Here is a 13978-nt window from a genome sequence, read left to right on the forward strand (position 1 = left end):
TTAGCAATGCGGGAAACAATTTAGCTATAGCATCGTTCTCAAATGGTTCTGCTGGTGGATTAGATGCCATCCGACCTCAACATCTTAAAGATTTAACATCTGACGTATTAGGCCAGAATAAAGTTAATTTAACTACATCCTTGACGAATTTAGGAACGTTATTATTGAATGGTGAAGTACCTTCGCCAATATGTCCAATATTATATGGTGCAAATCTTTGTGCCTTAAAAAATAAAGATGGTGGTATACGACCAATCGCTGTAGGTTCTACCATTAGATGATTAATATCCAAAATTGTTTGTCGAAGGATAGCTGATAAGCTAGGATCAAAGTTTAGACCTCATCAGTTTGGATTTGGAACAAAAGGAGGAATAGAAGCCGCTATACATTCTGCTAGAGCTAGACGATATTTACAATATCCTCATCAGTCAACAAAAGTACTTTTAAAAATTGATTTCTTGAATGCCTTCAATATGCTAGACAGAGAAACAATTTTCAAGAAAGTTAATGAAGAAATTCCAGAATTCTATAATTTTTTAAATCAATGTTATCAGAAACCTTCTAATCTCTACTATGGTTCTACAGTTATCCTTTCCCAAAGAGGTGTCCAACAAGGTGATCCGTTAGGACCTCCTTTATTTTGTCTTGGTATTCAATCTATGAAAAATTCCCTCTGTTCTGAGCTCAACATTTGGTATATGGATGATGATACATTAATTTCTGATCAAGAAAATGCATTTCAAGATTTGGAATCCATTATAAGTAGATCAAAAGACATAGGTTTAGAGCTTAATTTCTCCAAATGTGAAATAGCAGTGACATCTAATGATACAGAAGAGAGAAATAAAATATTGGAACAATTCAACTTCATTGCACCTGGAATTAAGCTTTTAAAACAAGAGAATACATATATACTAGATTGTCCTTTATATGACACAGGGCTATCAAAAGCATTAGAGAAACGGACTTCTGAATTAGATAACATGACCACTCGCATGTGTCATTTACCATCACATATGGCTTTTTATCTAATGCAAAGAGCATTTTCTATACCCAAAATGAATCACCTACTTAGATGTACACCTTGCTGGCGTTCCAAACTGGAACTAAAACAATATGAATCTGTTTCAAAAATTTGTAACGTGAATTTGGAAAATGATAACAGTTGGATTCAAGCTACTTTACCGATAAAGCTAGGAGGACTTGGTCTTAGAGATGTAAACAAACTATGTTATCCGGCATTTCTTGAATCTCGGAACTCTTCTAATCAATTATCGTCACTTATACTTCAAAATTCAATTTCGCAACTAAATGATTCAGCTTATGAAGAAGCAATTTTAAATTGGAGTTTAATTACTAACATGAAACCTTTGTAAATTCCAACGGCTTATGATCAGAAAATTTGGGATGAACAATTCACAATATTTGTCATAAAATATTATTAGATATAATGTCTACAGACAAAGACCAAGCCCGATTATTAGCTCTTCAAGAAAAAGAATCTGGAGCTTGGCTACATGCACTCCCTTCTACAAATTTAGGTACTCTTTTAGATAATCAATGTTTCAGAATTTCAATTTGTTTACGACTTGGTATTCCAATGTGTGTTCCCCACCCATGTATATGCGGCGAAATTGTCGATAAATTGGGCCATCATGGTCTATCATGCTACAGAAGTGCTGGAAGAAGAGCACGTCATGAAACGATCAATGACCTTGTTAAACGAGCACTAACATCTGCTGAAATTCCGTCGATACGAGAACCAAATGGATATTATCGGATATTATCGAAAAGACAACAAAAGACCAGACGGTATAACTTTAATTCCCTGATTATGTAGCAAACCTCTTTTATGGGATGTAACATGCACGGATGCACGGAGGTAGCTCGGTGGCCGCATGGCTGTCGGAGACAGTGCTCCGAGGTAGCGGTCCCGGCGCTAGTGGGTTCGAATCCCACCGAAGGGGGAGGATTTTTTCGAAGGAAGGAAACTCCGCCGGGCCATGGATGTGTGTATGTCTAGTAGGGGCTGACGGTAGGGTGGTGGAGGGAAGAGCGACACTCTCCCGACACCACCGCGAGGTCAGTAGGGTTCAAATCCCAGACCGGATGGGCCTCCCATGGATGTTGTGTGTTGTGGTATTCGTGTTGTGTCGTCCAGAAAAAAAAAGGAGAGGAGAGAGGGTGGGCGTGGGTAGCCGGGGGTAGGTACCTGATAGGCCTGTTAGGTGAAAGGGGAAAGGCAAAAAAAAAAAAAAAACATGCACGGATACATTGGCTAAATCATATATTGAATTATCTTCAAAAAAAGCTGGAGAAGCTGCTCGCCTACGAGAAAATGCAAAAATATCGAAATACGTAACTGTGGAGACTTATAATACTTACCATTTCGTACCTATTGCTATTGAGACTTTGGGTCCTTGGGGTGATGACGCAAAAAAAATAATTAATGAGATTGGTCAGAAAATACAGAAGACAAATGAATCAAGATCAACTTCTTATTTGAGCCAAAGAATAAGCATTGCAGTACAACGGGGTAATGCAGCGTCAGTCCTTGGAACAATACATTGTGGAAAAAAATGATTTACATCTAGTTACCTTTGGAATTTTTGCACATGTAAATTTTCCTGTACCGCTCTACTTTTTTTTTCTATAATTGATTCAAAAAATTGAAATTCACGCATAGTTATCTGTGCCTGAAGTCGGTCATTTTCTGACGTGTATTTTTTTTTGCATTGTTAGTACACTCTCTTTGCGCACTTAATATTTTGAAGTGCCGAACTATTAGTTCTGTCAATAAATGTCATCAATCGAATTGACAATTGTTACAATTTACTACATTGAATTAACAAACGTTGGTGGCCACTTTCAACACTAGCTGTGAGACTTGCTTTTGTTAGCTCCTTTTTAATTTCAATCTCTACTTTGCATTCATATCATCCCTTCGCAATAAATCACATTTGGAATTTTGGAATATTTTGAGGTTAGGCTTCCTTTTTTTTGTAGAGCGGCATTTCGTATTTTTAAAACGGTAACTAGATGTAAATCATTTTATTCCACACTGTAGAAGATTCAAGCAATGACAAATTAGAAGAAATATTTTATAAAATTTTACATAGGGGAAACCGGGGCAATGGGGCCACCAGAGGCAATAAGGCCACCCCTATATTTTAAAAACCGCGTTCTTATTTCCTTCAAAATAGGGTGCTGCCATATTCTAGAAGGAAGAATAAGTTGTATAGCAAAAATCATCATTGTGGTGACATCAGTTGGTGTTTTATAAAATAAAAAGCCAAAGCGTGAGTTTTGATCTAATTTTAGATGTAAATAAAGGCGCATAAAGACTGTACTGGGGCAGATACACTTAATGAAGTGTATCCGTTTCGGCTCAGGGACGCGAGGGTCGCGGGTTCGATTCCGACCCAGGGCGAAATAAAAAATAAAAAAAAAAGGCTATATTCTGTCTCGTGATTCGGAAGTCACGTTAAGCCATTGGTCCCGGTCTATTGAGTTGGTCATCATGCCCCTCATAGATTTGTAAACCAGTCCTAGACTGTGTAACAAATTTTTTTTAATTTTTTTTTTTTTATCAAAGATAACAACATTTTTTAATTCTAATTCTAATTGGTTTTGGGGTAATCAGGCCATCTGTAGGGTTGAGTTATTTTCATTATAAATCTAAAAATTTTAAAAATTGTCCTTATCTCTGGATTCAGGTTGATAAGAAATATGTTAAAGTTTAACTTTGTCTGATAATGATAAACAAACTCACCCAAATAAAAATAATATTCATGCTTTCCCTTAAGGTGGCCCCATTCCCCCGGTCTCCCCTAATTGTGTAACCTTCAATTAAATTTTAGTGGTAAATTCAAGAATTGTCGCTTTATTTTTGTTGAATTCTTCGGATATTACATTGAAGGGAATTAAGAATTTATAATTCCCTAGTATAATTCCCAAGGGTGTCATGACTATCATAATGGTTACGGTATCTAAGGTATTACTGACATATAATGGATCAGCATGGAATAAATAACTATAACAACGTAGATCTAAACTTTATTTTTCAAATTTTTTACAATTGATACAATAATTAATATTTAATGTTATGGGACACACCTTGAATTAATCGAAATCCGTATGCCACTAGCAGATGTAGACGAGATCGAAGATGATGCTTCAGAATTTTAACACCAACACAAGCGCGATTTTGCAGGCAATAACGATGCCTACCTCACTTCCGGACATCGGGCATATCTTGACTGCGATTTTTTATTGGTTTCATTCATTTATTTTCAACGGAAAGTGAAGCGTTGAACAAATCTGACAAACAACATTGAAACAATTTTTTTTTCACAAACAACGGTTGACATGACGACGTCCTTAACACACTTATTAATCATTCGGTTTTTTCGATGGCGTTGAAAAAAATGTATTTTAAAAAGATAATTGTGAACGAATCATAGAGATATTACAAAAACTATTGTACAGTACACGTCCGTTAGGGCCTTTACAGCCTCGCCAGTATCTCTGGCTCGGCAGTAAAGGCTATCCTAATGGACTTCTACTGTAAAATACTATTATAGTATGCGCTGATCATCAAAGGACACGTAATTTTGGCTATTTTTTTTTAACGCCAGTTGGCTTTCTTCTTTAGAGAGGTGTATACTTGAAGAATAAACAATTTTTAAACTTTTAATAGTAATTTTGTTAAGTAAATTTTATATCAAGTGTAGTCCAAATAAACAGCATGAACAGACTTCTAAACAAACACTATATATTGTTAAAAATCACTATAATTTATGCCACTCCTTGTTCATCACCCCCACACTCTGAAGACGATTCAGATCTGTAGTCTCCTTTGGGATACTTGGCTTTAATCCTGGCCAAATAGAGAGAATCTATAGCTGTCATCAGCTAAAAAAAGCGAGTCTCGTTACGGAAGATCAATCACTCGCTGCTCTTTCTTACGGCTAAGATCGAAAAACACATCATTAGGACAAACAGCCAATTCATGCAGACATCGTACACATCGAAGTAGTAAGTACAACGCCGGCTGTAAGCCACACTGAGTGTGCACTTGTCCCCCGCGTAATGATGAGAACAACAGCTCCTCGGTACGATCGTTGTCCAAAACTGCCGCCCGGTGAAGCCGCAACACTTGAGCTGTCAGGTAAGACCAAAGAAATTTGAAAGAAAAACAATCCCCTATTGTCTTACATTCATCTGAATGTAGTCTATCATGTAGTGATTGGTCACGTTACCCTGGTACGCCATACTCCACCCCGATCGGAACGGCGCCTCATGGGCAGTCTTCAGCTTCAAACTGCGCAGCGTGGTCTGGTTGATTTGGCTGCTAGTCTCGAACAGGACACGCATCGGATCGAAAATCATCTTAGTGAAACTGTGAGACAAGTTGTGCAACACGGACGCAGCGGTCATTTCGGATGGAGCCAACATCAGGAACGTCATCCCGGCCTGAAAACCATCGTTGCACGTCGTCCTCTCGAGCGGTCACCTTACCGAAAAGTTGATCAGGGGGTAGGTGTGCAAGTAAATGGCCCCGATGAACGCGAGGCAGCTCACCACAATCATGAGGAAACCGAGCGCGTTGAGCAAAGCAACGAGGAAATCTATCGATAAGAAGATGGCGTGTCGGGGAGCTTCAGCGTTGAAGGGGATGATCTCGTTATCGTCAAAAGTATTCTTGCACCGTTCCGCCATCACCATGACTATCACGCCGCTCATCTGAAAATTCTCACCGATTAGTCGCACCACGAGTAAGGAAGGACTTACGAGTTTAAACACGATGAAGAGGAAGAGGAGATGCCGCAGGAAGCTTACGAAAACTGCGGTATTCATTTTGAATTTTGAGCGCAAGATATTTGACAGCTGACAGTCTAGTTTCTATTGAACTAGACGTCATTGTGTGCATCCAGGGACTCTTAAATAACAATTGACAAGTCACCGATAACGTAAACAATTTAGGTATTATAAGAAAAGATAACGTAAACAATTTATTATAAGAAAATCTAATCTACAGGACTAATTAATACTCTTCGTCCTCGTCGCTTGAATCGGAACTATCCGTGTTGTAGTTGCCGGTCGGATATCTGACTCTCAGGTAAGCCAGATACAATGCGTCCAGTGCTGTAAACAACTGAGACAAAAACCCCCACGTCCTGGTGTAAAATTAGTGTCATCTTACTGATAGTATCGCAAAACAGAAACACTCGATCCTCAGAGTGTTCAAGCACTGTTTAAAACTGTCGTAATAGTAGAGACAACTGTGACTGTGGGCAACACTGAGTGTGCACTTGTACCCTTGATAATTCTGCGCACAGCAACTCCTGGGAATGGTGGTGATCCAGTACTGGCGTCCGGTTAGTCCGCAGCATCCGAGCTGCATAAACGGTTCAATAAATATTATGATCGGATTTGGTGTCGCTCACGTTCCAATGCATATAGTCCACGTTTGCATGATTGAACCTGCTGCCCTCGTACACCATGTTCCAGCCGTCCAACGACACCTCGGCAGAAAACGAATCGCCGTTGACGGCATATTGTTTTAATCTCTCCGGGTCTATGTTGTTGCTGGTATCGAACAACTCGTCCATCTTTTTGCGAATGATGGTCCTAAAGCTGTTGACCATGTTCGACAACATCAGTCCGTTTGCGAACTCTATGGGACATGCACCGAGGAACACCATCCCCGCCTGGGAAAAATCGTGCAGGTATTCAACACACGGATAAAACGACGATCACCGAAAAATTCAACAAGGGATATTTGTACAAGTAAGTCGCCCCCACAAAGCCTATCAAACTGGAGATGACAATCATGAAACCTAGTCCATTGGTGACTCTCGAGATGAAGTCGATCGTGATGTAGATAGCGTGGCGGGGGGCTTGGGTGTTGATGGGGAGCATCTCGTTAGAGTCGAAGAGCCTCTTACAATTTTCCGACATTATGATCATTATTATCCCGTTTATCTGGAAAGTTTTGTTTTGTAATTGGTGAGCTCTGGGGTGAAGGAACTCACGAGTTTCAACGTGACAAAGAGGAACAGCAGGTGGCGCAAGAAGTGGGCAAAAGCTGCTGTGTTCATTGCAAAGTGAAAAATAAACTGCAGGTTTCGGTTTTTTGGCACAGTTTGTTGAGATTATACAAAAAAAAAATTTTTTTGAGAAGCTCAAAAAATAGTGGTCGTTGCAACATTAAGGTACGAATTTTGGAGTTCTGCTTTTCCATAGTTAATACCCCAAAAAATATTTAAATGACTTCAGGAGTAAAATCACAAAATCAAAAATCGACAGGTATAAGTAGAGCTATCACAGGATCTGTCAAGTGGTAAAATTATAAAAATTGCGATAACACACTACAGCGTGGTAAGAATGCAATCAAACAACATCTCCTCGGTACGATCGTTGTCCAAAACTGCCGCCCGGTTAAGCCGCAACACTTGAGCTGTCAAATAAGACCAAAGAAATTTGAAAGAAAAACAGTCCCCTATTGTCTTACATTCATCTGAATGTAGTCTATCATGTAGTGATTGGTCGCGTTACCCTGGTACGCCATACTCCACCCCGACCGGAACGGCGCCCATGGGCATTCTTCAGCTTCAAACTGCGCAGCGTGGTCTGGTTGATCCGGCTGCTAGTCCTGAACAGGACGACCATCGGTGTGAAAATCATCTTATTGAAACTGTGAGACAAGTTGTGCAACACGGACGCAGCGGTCACTTCGGATGGAGCCAACATCAGGAACGTCATCCCGGCCTGAAAACCGTCGTTGCACGTCGTCCTCTCGAACGGTCACCTTACCGAAAAGTTGATCAGGGGGTAGGTGTGCAAGTAAATGGCCCCGACGAACGCGAGACAGCGCACCACAATCATGAGGAAACCGAGCGCGTTGAACAAAGCAACGAGGAAATCTATCGATAAAAAGATGGCGTGTCGGGAGCTTCAGTGTTGAAGGGGATGATCTCGTTTTCGTCGAAAGTATTCTTGCACCCTTCCGACATCAACACGACTATCACGCCGCTCACCTGAAAATTCTCACCGATTAGTCGCACCACGAGTAAGGAAGGACTTACGAGTTTAAACGCGATGAAGAGGAAGAGGAGATGCCGCAGGAAGCTTACGAAAACTGCGGTATTCATTTTGAATTTTAAACGCAAGATATTTGACAGCTGACAGTTTAGTTTCTATAGAACTACACCTTTTCCAATTGTATTTCAGATTAGTAAATTGTATTTCAGAAATCATCAATTGTATTTCAGATTAGTAAATTGTCATAGTATTGTAGTAGTATTGTAGTATTGTAGATAATGTAAATAATGGGGAGTCAATAAAAAGACAGTAATGACTGGGCACTGGTAGTGATTGCACACGCTCCCGATCCCCTATCCCAAGACATAACATGGCGCAGTCGGAAAAAAGACAAATTCAACGAGAAAGTCAAGTTTGAAAAGTGAAAAGTGAATTCCTAAAGTGGAAAAAAGAAAAAACAGCAAAATGCAGAACAGTGCAAAACCACCTTCAGAGTTAAAGTTACACGGAGATAACGCAGCGGAATGGAGCTTTTTTGTGCAAAAGTTAAACATTTATCTGCAAGCGACGAAGGCGGAAAAGGAAACTGAGGAGTACAAGGGGGCGGTTTTACTTAACTGCGTTGGAGACAAGGCTCTGAAAATTTACAATACCTTCAAGTTCGAAAGTGTGAAAGAAAAGACGAGTTTCGCAAGCATTCAAGCGAAATTCACAGCGTATTTTGCTCCTACAATCAATGTGACCTACGAGAGGTACATATTTTTCTCAAGGGACCTGAGAGAAGAAGAATCCGTGGATGAATACGTAACGCAGCTGAAGCAGCTAAGTGAAAATTGCGAATTTGGGACACTGAGCGAGTCTCTGATAAAGGACAGATTGGTGTTGGGTATCAGAGATAAGAACGTGAAGGACAGGCTTTTGCGAACAAAACATTTAGACTTGGTGAAGGCTGTTGATATCTGCAAGGCGGCAGAGATAACGAACAAGCAAATGGAAATTTTGTGCACCACAAGTGGAAGAAGGACAGACGAATTCCAATCAGTTATGGGAGTGAGAAAAACTGAAGATGGACAAAAAAGGGTACAACGTCAAGGGACTGCAAGTGGCCGAGACAGAGATGGGAAAAGAGAAGAAGCGAGCAGCAGACAGAGAGGAGCGCATTTCAAAAATCATCAACAAACGCAGATAAGTTCCAATAACTTTAATGCCGACAATAAACAATCATTTGATGCTAACAATATGTACAATTGTAATAGGTGCGGTTCACTACATAAGCAACGTGAGTGCAAAGCTTATGGTAAAAAATGCAAAAATTGTGGTGGATACAATCATTTTGCTAAATTTTGTAAGAATCGGAGAATTAGCAATATTGATCGCGATGAAGGGTTATTTGTAGATTTGGTACAATATAATGCCAACAATGAAAACAATTGGATGGTTGATTTAAAAATTTTCAACAAAGATGTCAAATTTAGAGTTGATAGTGGAGCTGACGTAAATGTTATTCCATTTTCTGTTTATAAAAAATACTTTGGCAATGTAAAAATCATAAAAGACAATACCAGATTAATGGAATATACAGGAAGTCGTATTAAGATCTTGGGATACATCACAGTTCCGGCTCTTTATAAAAATAATAGTTGTAGTATAAAAATGTTTGTATCAAAGAGTAATGACTGGGCACTGGTAGTGATTGCACACGCTCCCGATCCCCTATCCCAAGACATAACATGGCAGCAGCGCCAGTTTTAAGATTTTATGATCCATCGAAAGCTTTAACTTTGACAGTAGATGCATCTAAGGATGGCTTAGGCGCAGCATTGTTACAGGAAGGTGCTCCAGTAGCTTACGCGTCAAGGTCATTGAGTAACACTCAAAAGTGCTATGCTCAAATTGAGAAGGAAATGCTTGCAATAGTATACGGGGCGAAAAAGTTTCACCAGTATATTTATGGGAAAAAGGTCGTGGTCGAAACCGATCATAAGCCGTTAACACATATTTTCAAGAAGTCGTTGATCGATTGTCCAATGCGAATGCAACGTATGCTTTTAGATTTACAAATTTATGACTTAGATGTTAGGTATAAACCGGGAAAGGAAATGTACATATCAGATGCTCTTAGTAGAATTAAAATGCCGAACGACGAAACAAAAATTTTTACTAATGAGTATGAGGCTCAGGTAAATTATTTAAGAAAACATTTTCCTATTTCACCAGCAAAAAATGAACAATTTCGTATTGAAACTCGGAAAGATGAGGGTTTACAAATAGTATCGAGGTACATTAAAGAAGGGTGGCCTAATTCTAAAGCAAAGTGTAGGTTAGAGTCACAAGCGTATTTTGGTGTGAGATCAGAAATGGTAATTATCGATAATTTAGTCTATAGAGGAAATTGTTTGGTTGTACCAGAAACTTTAAGGAAAGAAATGTTAGATCTTATTCATTTGAGTCATTTAGGAGTTACCAAGTGTATTTTAAAGGCTAGACAAGTACTCTATTGGCCGGGCATGAGCCGTGATATTGAAAATAGAGTAATGTCATGCGAAGTATGTCGAAAATATTCCCGAAATAATTTTAAGGAACCACTCAAACCACACGAGGTGCCAGAGTATCCTTGGCAAAAGATCGGATGTGACTTGTTTGAATATAACGGAAATAAATTCCTAATCACTATTGATTATTTTTCTAAATACGTAGAGGTGTTTAAAGTCAATAATATAACGGCAGAGACAGTGATTCGTGTTTTAAAAAATATTTTTGGGAGATTGGGAATTCCACAAACTTTAGTATCTGATAATGGTACGCAATATGCAGGATTTTTGTTCGAAGAGTTTGCTAAAAAGTGGAATTTTCAACATGTCACATCTAGTCCTCAATATCCGAAATCAAACGGAATGGTCGAAAGGGCCATTCAAACTGTTAAGAATATTATTAAAAAATGTATAGAGTCAAAAACAGAATTAGAACTAGCTTTGTTAGATTATAGAAACACCCCTGTAGATTACTGTATTTTGTCGCCGTGCGAACTATTTTTTAATAGAAAGTTAAGAACGCTGATACCTATCCAAAGTAAATTATTACTTCCAAAGAATATTGATTTTAAAAAACAACGTCAAATGTTAGTACGGAGGCAAAGTAAACAAAAGATGTATTATCACAAGTCTGTTAAGTTTTTAAAACCTTTAAAGGCAAGTGATAAAGTGTACATCAGGAAAGACGATATTTGGGTAATCGGACATGTAGTTAGAAAATTTAATGATAGATCCTATTTAGTTAAGGAGGATGGTAGTGATGTAATCTTAAGAAGGAATAGATATTTTCTTAAACCTTATTTTATAAACAATTCTGGATATATTTCTGATTCTGAAAGTGAAGATGAAGCACATGAGGAATCACATGTAATAGAATTAAGCAGTGATAATTTTAGTGCGAGTGATAAGGAAGACAACGAAGTAAGCGAGACTGAGCAAGATAAAATTGCTTCCTCATCACACACACGAAGAACAATTTATATCTCTAAGTTTGGACGAAAGGTTAGACGTCCAGAAAAATTGTAATTTTTTTAAAAGGGGAAGATGTCATAGTATTGTAGTAGTATTGTAGTATTGTAGATAATGTAAATAGTGGGGAGTCAATAAAAAGACAGTAATGACTGGGCACTGGTAGTGATTGCACACGCTCCCGATCCCCTATCCCAAGACATAACATAAATTGTATTTCAGAAATCGTAAATTGTATTTCAGATCGGTAAATTGTATTTCAGAAAACGTTATATGAAATTTAGAAAATATCATTTGTAAATCAGAAAGTATCATTTGCATTTCAGAACGCATCATAATTGTGTATTACTGAGGAGAACATTTCTGTCTTTTGCCAAATCTATGTACATAAAATTTGTTCCAAGTAAAGGAGTCTTCGTTCGACAACGCCAATGATTCTAACTTGTAGAACCCGAAGATCAGTTTTTGCGTAGGTTTTAATTTTATTATTATTTTCTGAAATACAACTGATATTTTCTGAAATACAATTCACCTTTTCTGAAATTCATTTAATTTTTCTGAAATACAATTAGCACCTTCTGAAATACATTTCTGAAATGCAATTAACACATTCTGAAATACATCTTACTAATCTGAACTACATTTGATATTTTCTGAAATTAATCTCTTACTTTCTGAACTACAATTGGAAAAGGTGTAGACGTCACTGTGTGCATCGAACTTATGAGAACAACAGCTTCTCGGTACGATCGTTGTGCCGTCGATTATTCGCATCGTGAAGACAAAAAATTTACGATTGTGAAAGTGACGCCGAGGAAGAGGAGATGGCCCAGGAAAGTCATGAAGCGGGTCGGATTCATTTCGAATTTTGAGACAAGAGATTTGACAGATGACAGCTTTGTTTCTGTAGTCTCCATGCAAGACGAGATGTAGAACGTGTAATCACTTGCAAAAAATGACCACAATATTGTGACTATTGCTGTCACAATGACAATAGGGGCGGTACTTGGAGTACCGCCCTAGCTCTGGCACCAAATGAAAAACTTCTTTTGTAGTATGCGCTGATCATCACTTTTTTCACCAAAGGACACGTAAGTAATTTTGGCTATTTTTTTTAACGACAGTTGGCTTTCTTGTTTAGAGAGGTGTATACTTGAAGAATAAACAATTTTTAAACTTTTTAATAGTAATTTAGTTAAGTAAATTTTATATCAAGTGTAGTCCAAATAAACAGCATGAACAGACTTCTAAACAAACACTTTGTATTGTTAAAATTCACTACAATTTATGCCACTCCTTGTTCATCACCCCCACTCTCTGAAGAAGATTCAGATCTGTAGTCTCCTTTGGGATACTTGGCTTTAATCCTGGCCAAATAGAGAGAATCTATAGCTGTCATCAGCTAAAAAAAAAGCGAGTCTCGTTACGGAAGATCAGTCACTCGCTGCTCTTTCTTACGGCTAAGATCGAAAAGCACATCATTTGGACGAACAGCAAATTCATGCAGGCATTGTACTTATGGAAGTGGTAATTACAACTCCGGCTGTAAGCCACACTGAGTGTGCACTTGTCCCCCGCGTAGTGATGAGAACAACAGCTCCTCGGTACGATCGTTGTCCAAAACTGCCGCCCGGTGAAGCCGCAACACTTGAGCTGTCAGATAAGACCAAAGAAATTTGAAAGAAAAACAGTCCCCTATTGTCTTACATTCATCTGAATGTAGTCTATCATGTAGTGATTGGTCGCGTTACCCTGGTACGCCATACTCCACCCCGACCGGAACGGCGCCTCATGGGCAGTCTTCAGCTTCAAACTGCGCAGCGTGGTCTGGTTGATTCGGCTGCCAGTGTAGAACAGGAAGTGCATCGGTTTGAGAATCATCCTTTTGAAACTGTGAGACAAGTTGTGCAACACGGACGCAGCGGTCACTTCAGATGGAGCCAACATCAGGAACGTCAGCCCGGCCTGAAAACCGTCGTTGCACGTCGTCCTCTGGAGCGGTCACCTTACCGAAAAGTTGATCAGGGGGTAGGTGTGCAAGTAAATGGCCCCGACGAACGCGATGCAGCTCACCACAATAATGAGGAAACCGAGCGCGTTGAGCAAAGCAACGAGGAAATCTATCGATAAGAAGATGGCGTGTCGGGGAGCTTCAGCGTTGAAGGGGATGATCTCGTTTTCGTCGAAAGTATTCTTGCACCCTTCCGACATCAACACGACTATCACGCCGCTCACCTGAAAATTCTCACCGATTAGTCGCACCACGAGCAGGGAAGGACTTACGAATTTTAACGCGATGAAGAGGAAGAGGAGATGCCGCAGGAAGCTTACGAAAACTGCGGTATTCATTTTGAATTTTGAGCGCAAGCTTTTTGACAGCTGACAGTCTAGTTTCTATTGAACTAGACGTCATTGTGTGCATCCAGGGACTC

General features: G+C 39.2%; 3 protein-coding genes across 5 annotated transcripts; all 3 read right to left on the minus strand.

The window, feature by feature from the left end:
• Window positions 1-4681: 4681 nt before the first annotated feature.
• LOC138125937 (uncharacterized) lies at window positions 4682-8205 on the minus strand. 3 transcript variants are annotated; one of them, XM_069041506.1, is made up of 5 exons: window positions 8091-8205; window positions 5521-5745; window positions 5218-5475; window positions 4969-5163; window positions 4682-4914 (listed from the first exon to the last, which is right to left on the minus strand). In XM_069041506.1, the coding sequence occupies exons 1-5, from the start codon at window positions 8154-8156 to the stop codon at window positions 4798-4800; spliced, it is 861 nt and encodes a 286-aa protein (XP_068897607.1). In that variant the 5' UTR covers window positions 8157-8205; the 3' UTR covers window positions 4682-4797. The 3 variants fall into 3 exon arrangements, with proteins under 3 accessions (XP_068897607.1, XP_068897608.1, XP_068897606.1); XM_069041507.1 differs by lacking the exon at window positions 8091-8205 and adding an exon at window positions 5794-5931 and having other exon boundaries at window positions 5584-5745; XM_069041505.1 differs by lacking the exon at window positions 8091-8205 and adding an exon at window positions 5794-5930.
• Window positions 6002-7773, minus strand: LOC138125938 (uncharacterized). The gene is made up of 6 exons (XM_069041508.1): window positions 7517-7773; window positions 7038-7462; window positions 6763-6987; window positions 6450-6713; window positions 6206-6400; window positions 6002-6157 (listed from the first exon to the last, which is right to left on the minus strand). The coding sequence occupies exons 2-6, from the start codon at window positions 7101-7103 to the stop codon at window positions 6047-6049; spliced, it is 861 nt and encodes a 286-aa protein (XP_068897609.1). The 5' UTR covers window positions 7104-7462; window positions 7517-7773; the 3' UTR covers window positions 6002-6046.
• Window positions 8206-12712: 4507 nt separating the features above from the next.
• On the minus strand, window positions 12713-13956 carry LOC138126860 (uncharacterized). The gene is made up of 5 exons (XM_069042659.1): window positions 13830-13956; window positions 13557-13781; window positions 13254-13511; window positions 13005-13199; window positions 12713-12948 (listed from the first exon to the last, which is right to left on the minus strand). Exons 1-5 carry the CDS (start codon window positions 13893-13895, stop codon window positions 12832-12834), a joined length of 861 nt encoding a protein of 286 aa, XP_068898760.1. The 5' UTR covers window positions 13896-13956; the 3' UTR covers window positions 12713-12831.
• Window positions 13957-13978: the final 22 nt, after the last annotated feature.

The sequence above is a fragment of the Tenebrio molitor genome, chromosome 3 (genome assembly GCF_963966145.1).
Source record: "Tenebrio molitor chromosome 3, icTenMoli1.1, whole genome shotgun sequence".
NCBI lineage: Eukaryota > Metazoa > Arthropoda > Insecta > Coleoptera > Tenebrionidae > Tenebrio > Tenebrio molitor.

Excerpts from the sequence above, each read along its gene's own strand:
- LOC138125938 (XM_069041508.1), bottom strand. The coding sequence starts at position 7,103 with ATGAACACAGCAGCTTTTGCCCACTTCTTGCGCCACCTGCTGTTCCTC. Across the intron at positions 6,988-7,037 it reads TCTTTGTCACGTTGAAACTC|ATAAACGGGATAATAATGAT; the intron begins GTGAGTTCCTTC and ends AAAACTTTCCAG. Across the intron at positions 6,158-6,205 it reads TCTGTTTTGCGATACTATCA|TTGTTTACAGCACTGGACGC; the intron begins GTAAGATGACAC and ends TTTTTGTCTCAG.
- LOC138125937 (XM_069041506.1), bottom strand. The coding sequence starts at position 8,156 with ATGAATACCGCAGTTTTCGTAAGCTTCCTGCGGCATCTCCTCTTCCTC. Across the intron at positions 5,746-8,090 it reads TCTTCATCGCGTTTAAACTC|ATGAGCGGCGTGATAGTCAT; the intron begins GTAAGTCCTTCC and ends GAGAATTTTCAG. Across the intron at positions 4,915-4,968 it reads TGTGTTTTTCGATCTTAGCC|CTGATGACAGCTATAGATTC; the intron begins GTAAGAAAGAGC and ends CGCTTTTTTTAG.
- LOC138126860 (XM_069042659.1), bottom strand. The coding sequence starts at position 13,895 with ATGAATACCGCAGTTTTCGTAAGCTTCCTGCGGCATCTCCTCTTCCTC. Across the intron at positions 13,200-13,253 it reads TAGACTACATTCAGATGAAT|CTCAAGTGTTGCGGCTTCAC; the intron begins GTAAGACAATAG and ends CTTATCTGACAG. Across the intron at positions 12,949-13,004 it reads TGTGCTTTTCGATCTTAGCC|CTGATGACAGCTATAGATTC; the intron begins GTAAGAAAGAGC and ends CTTTTTTTTTAG.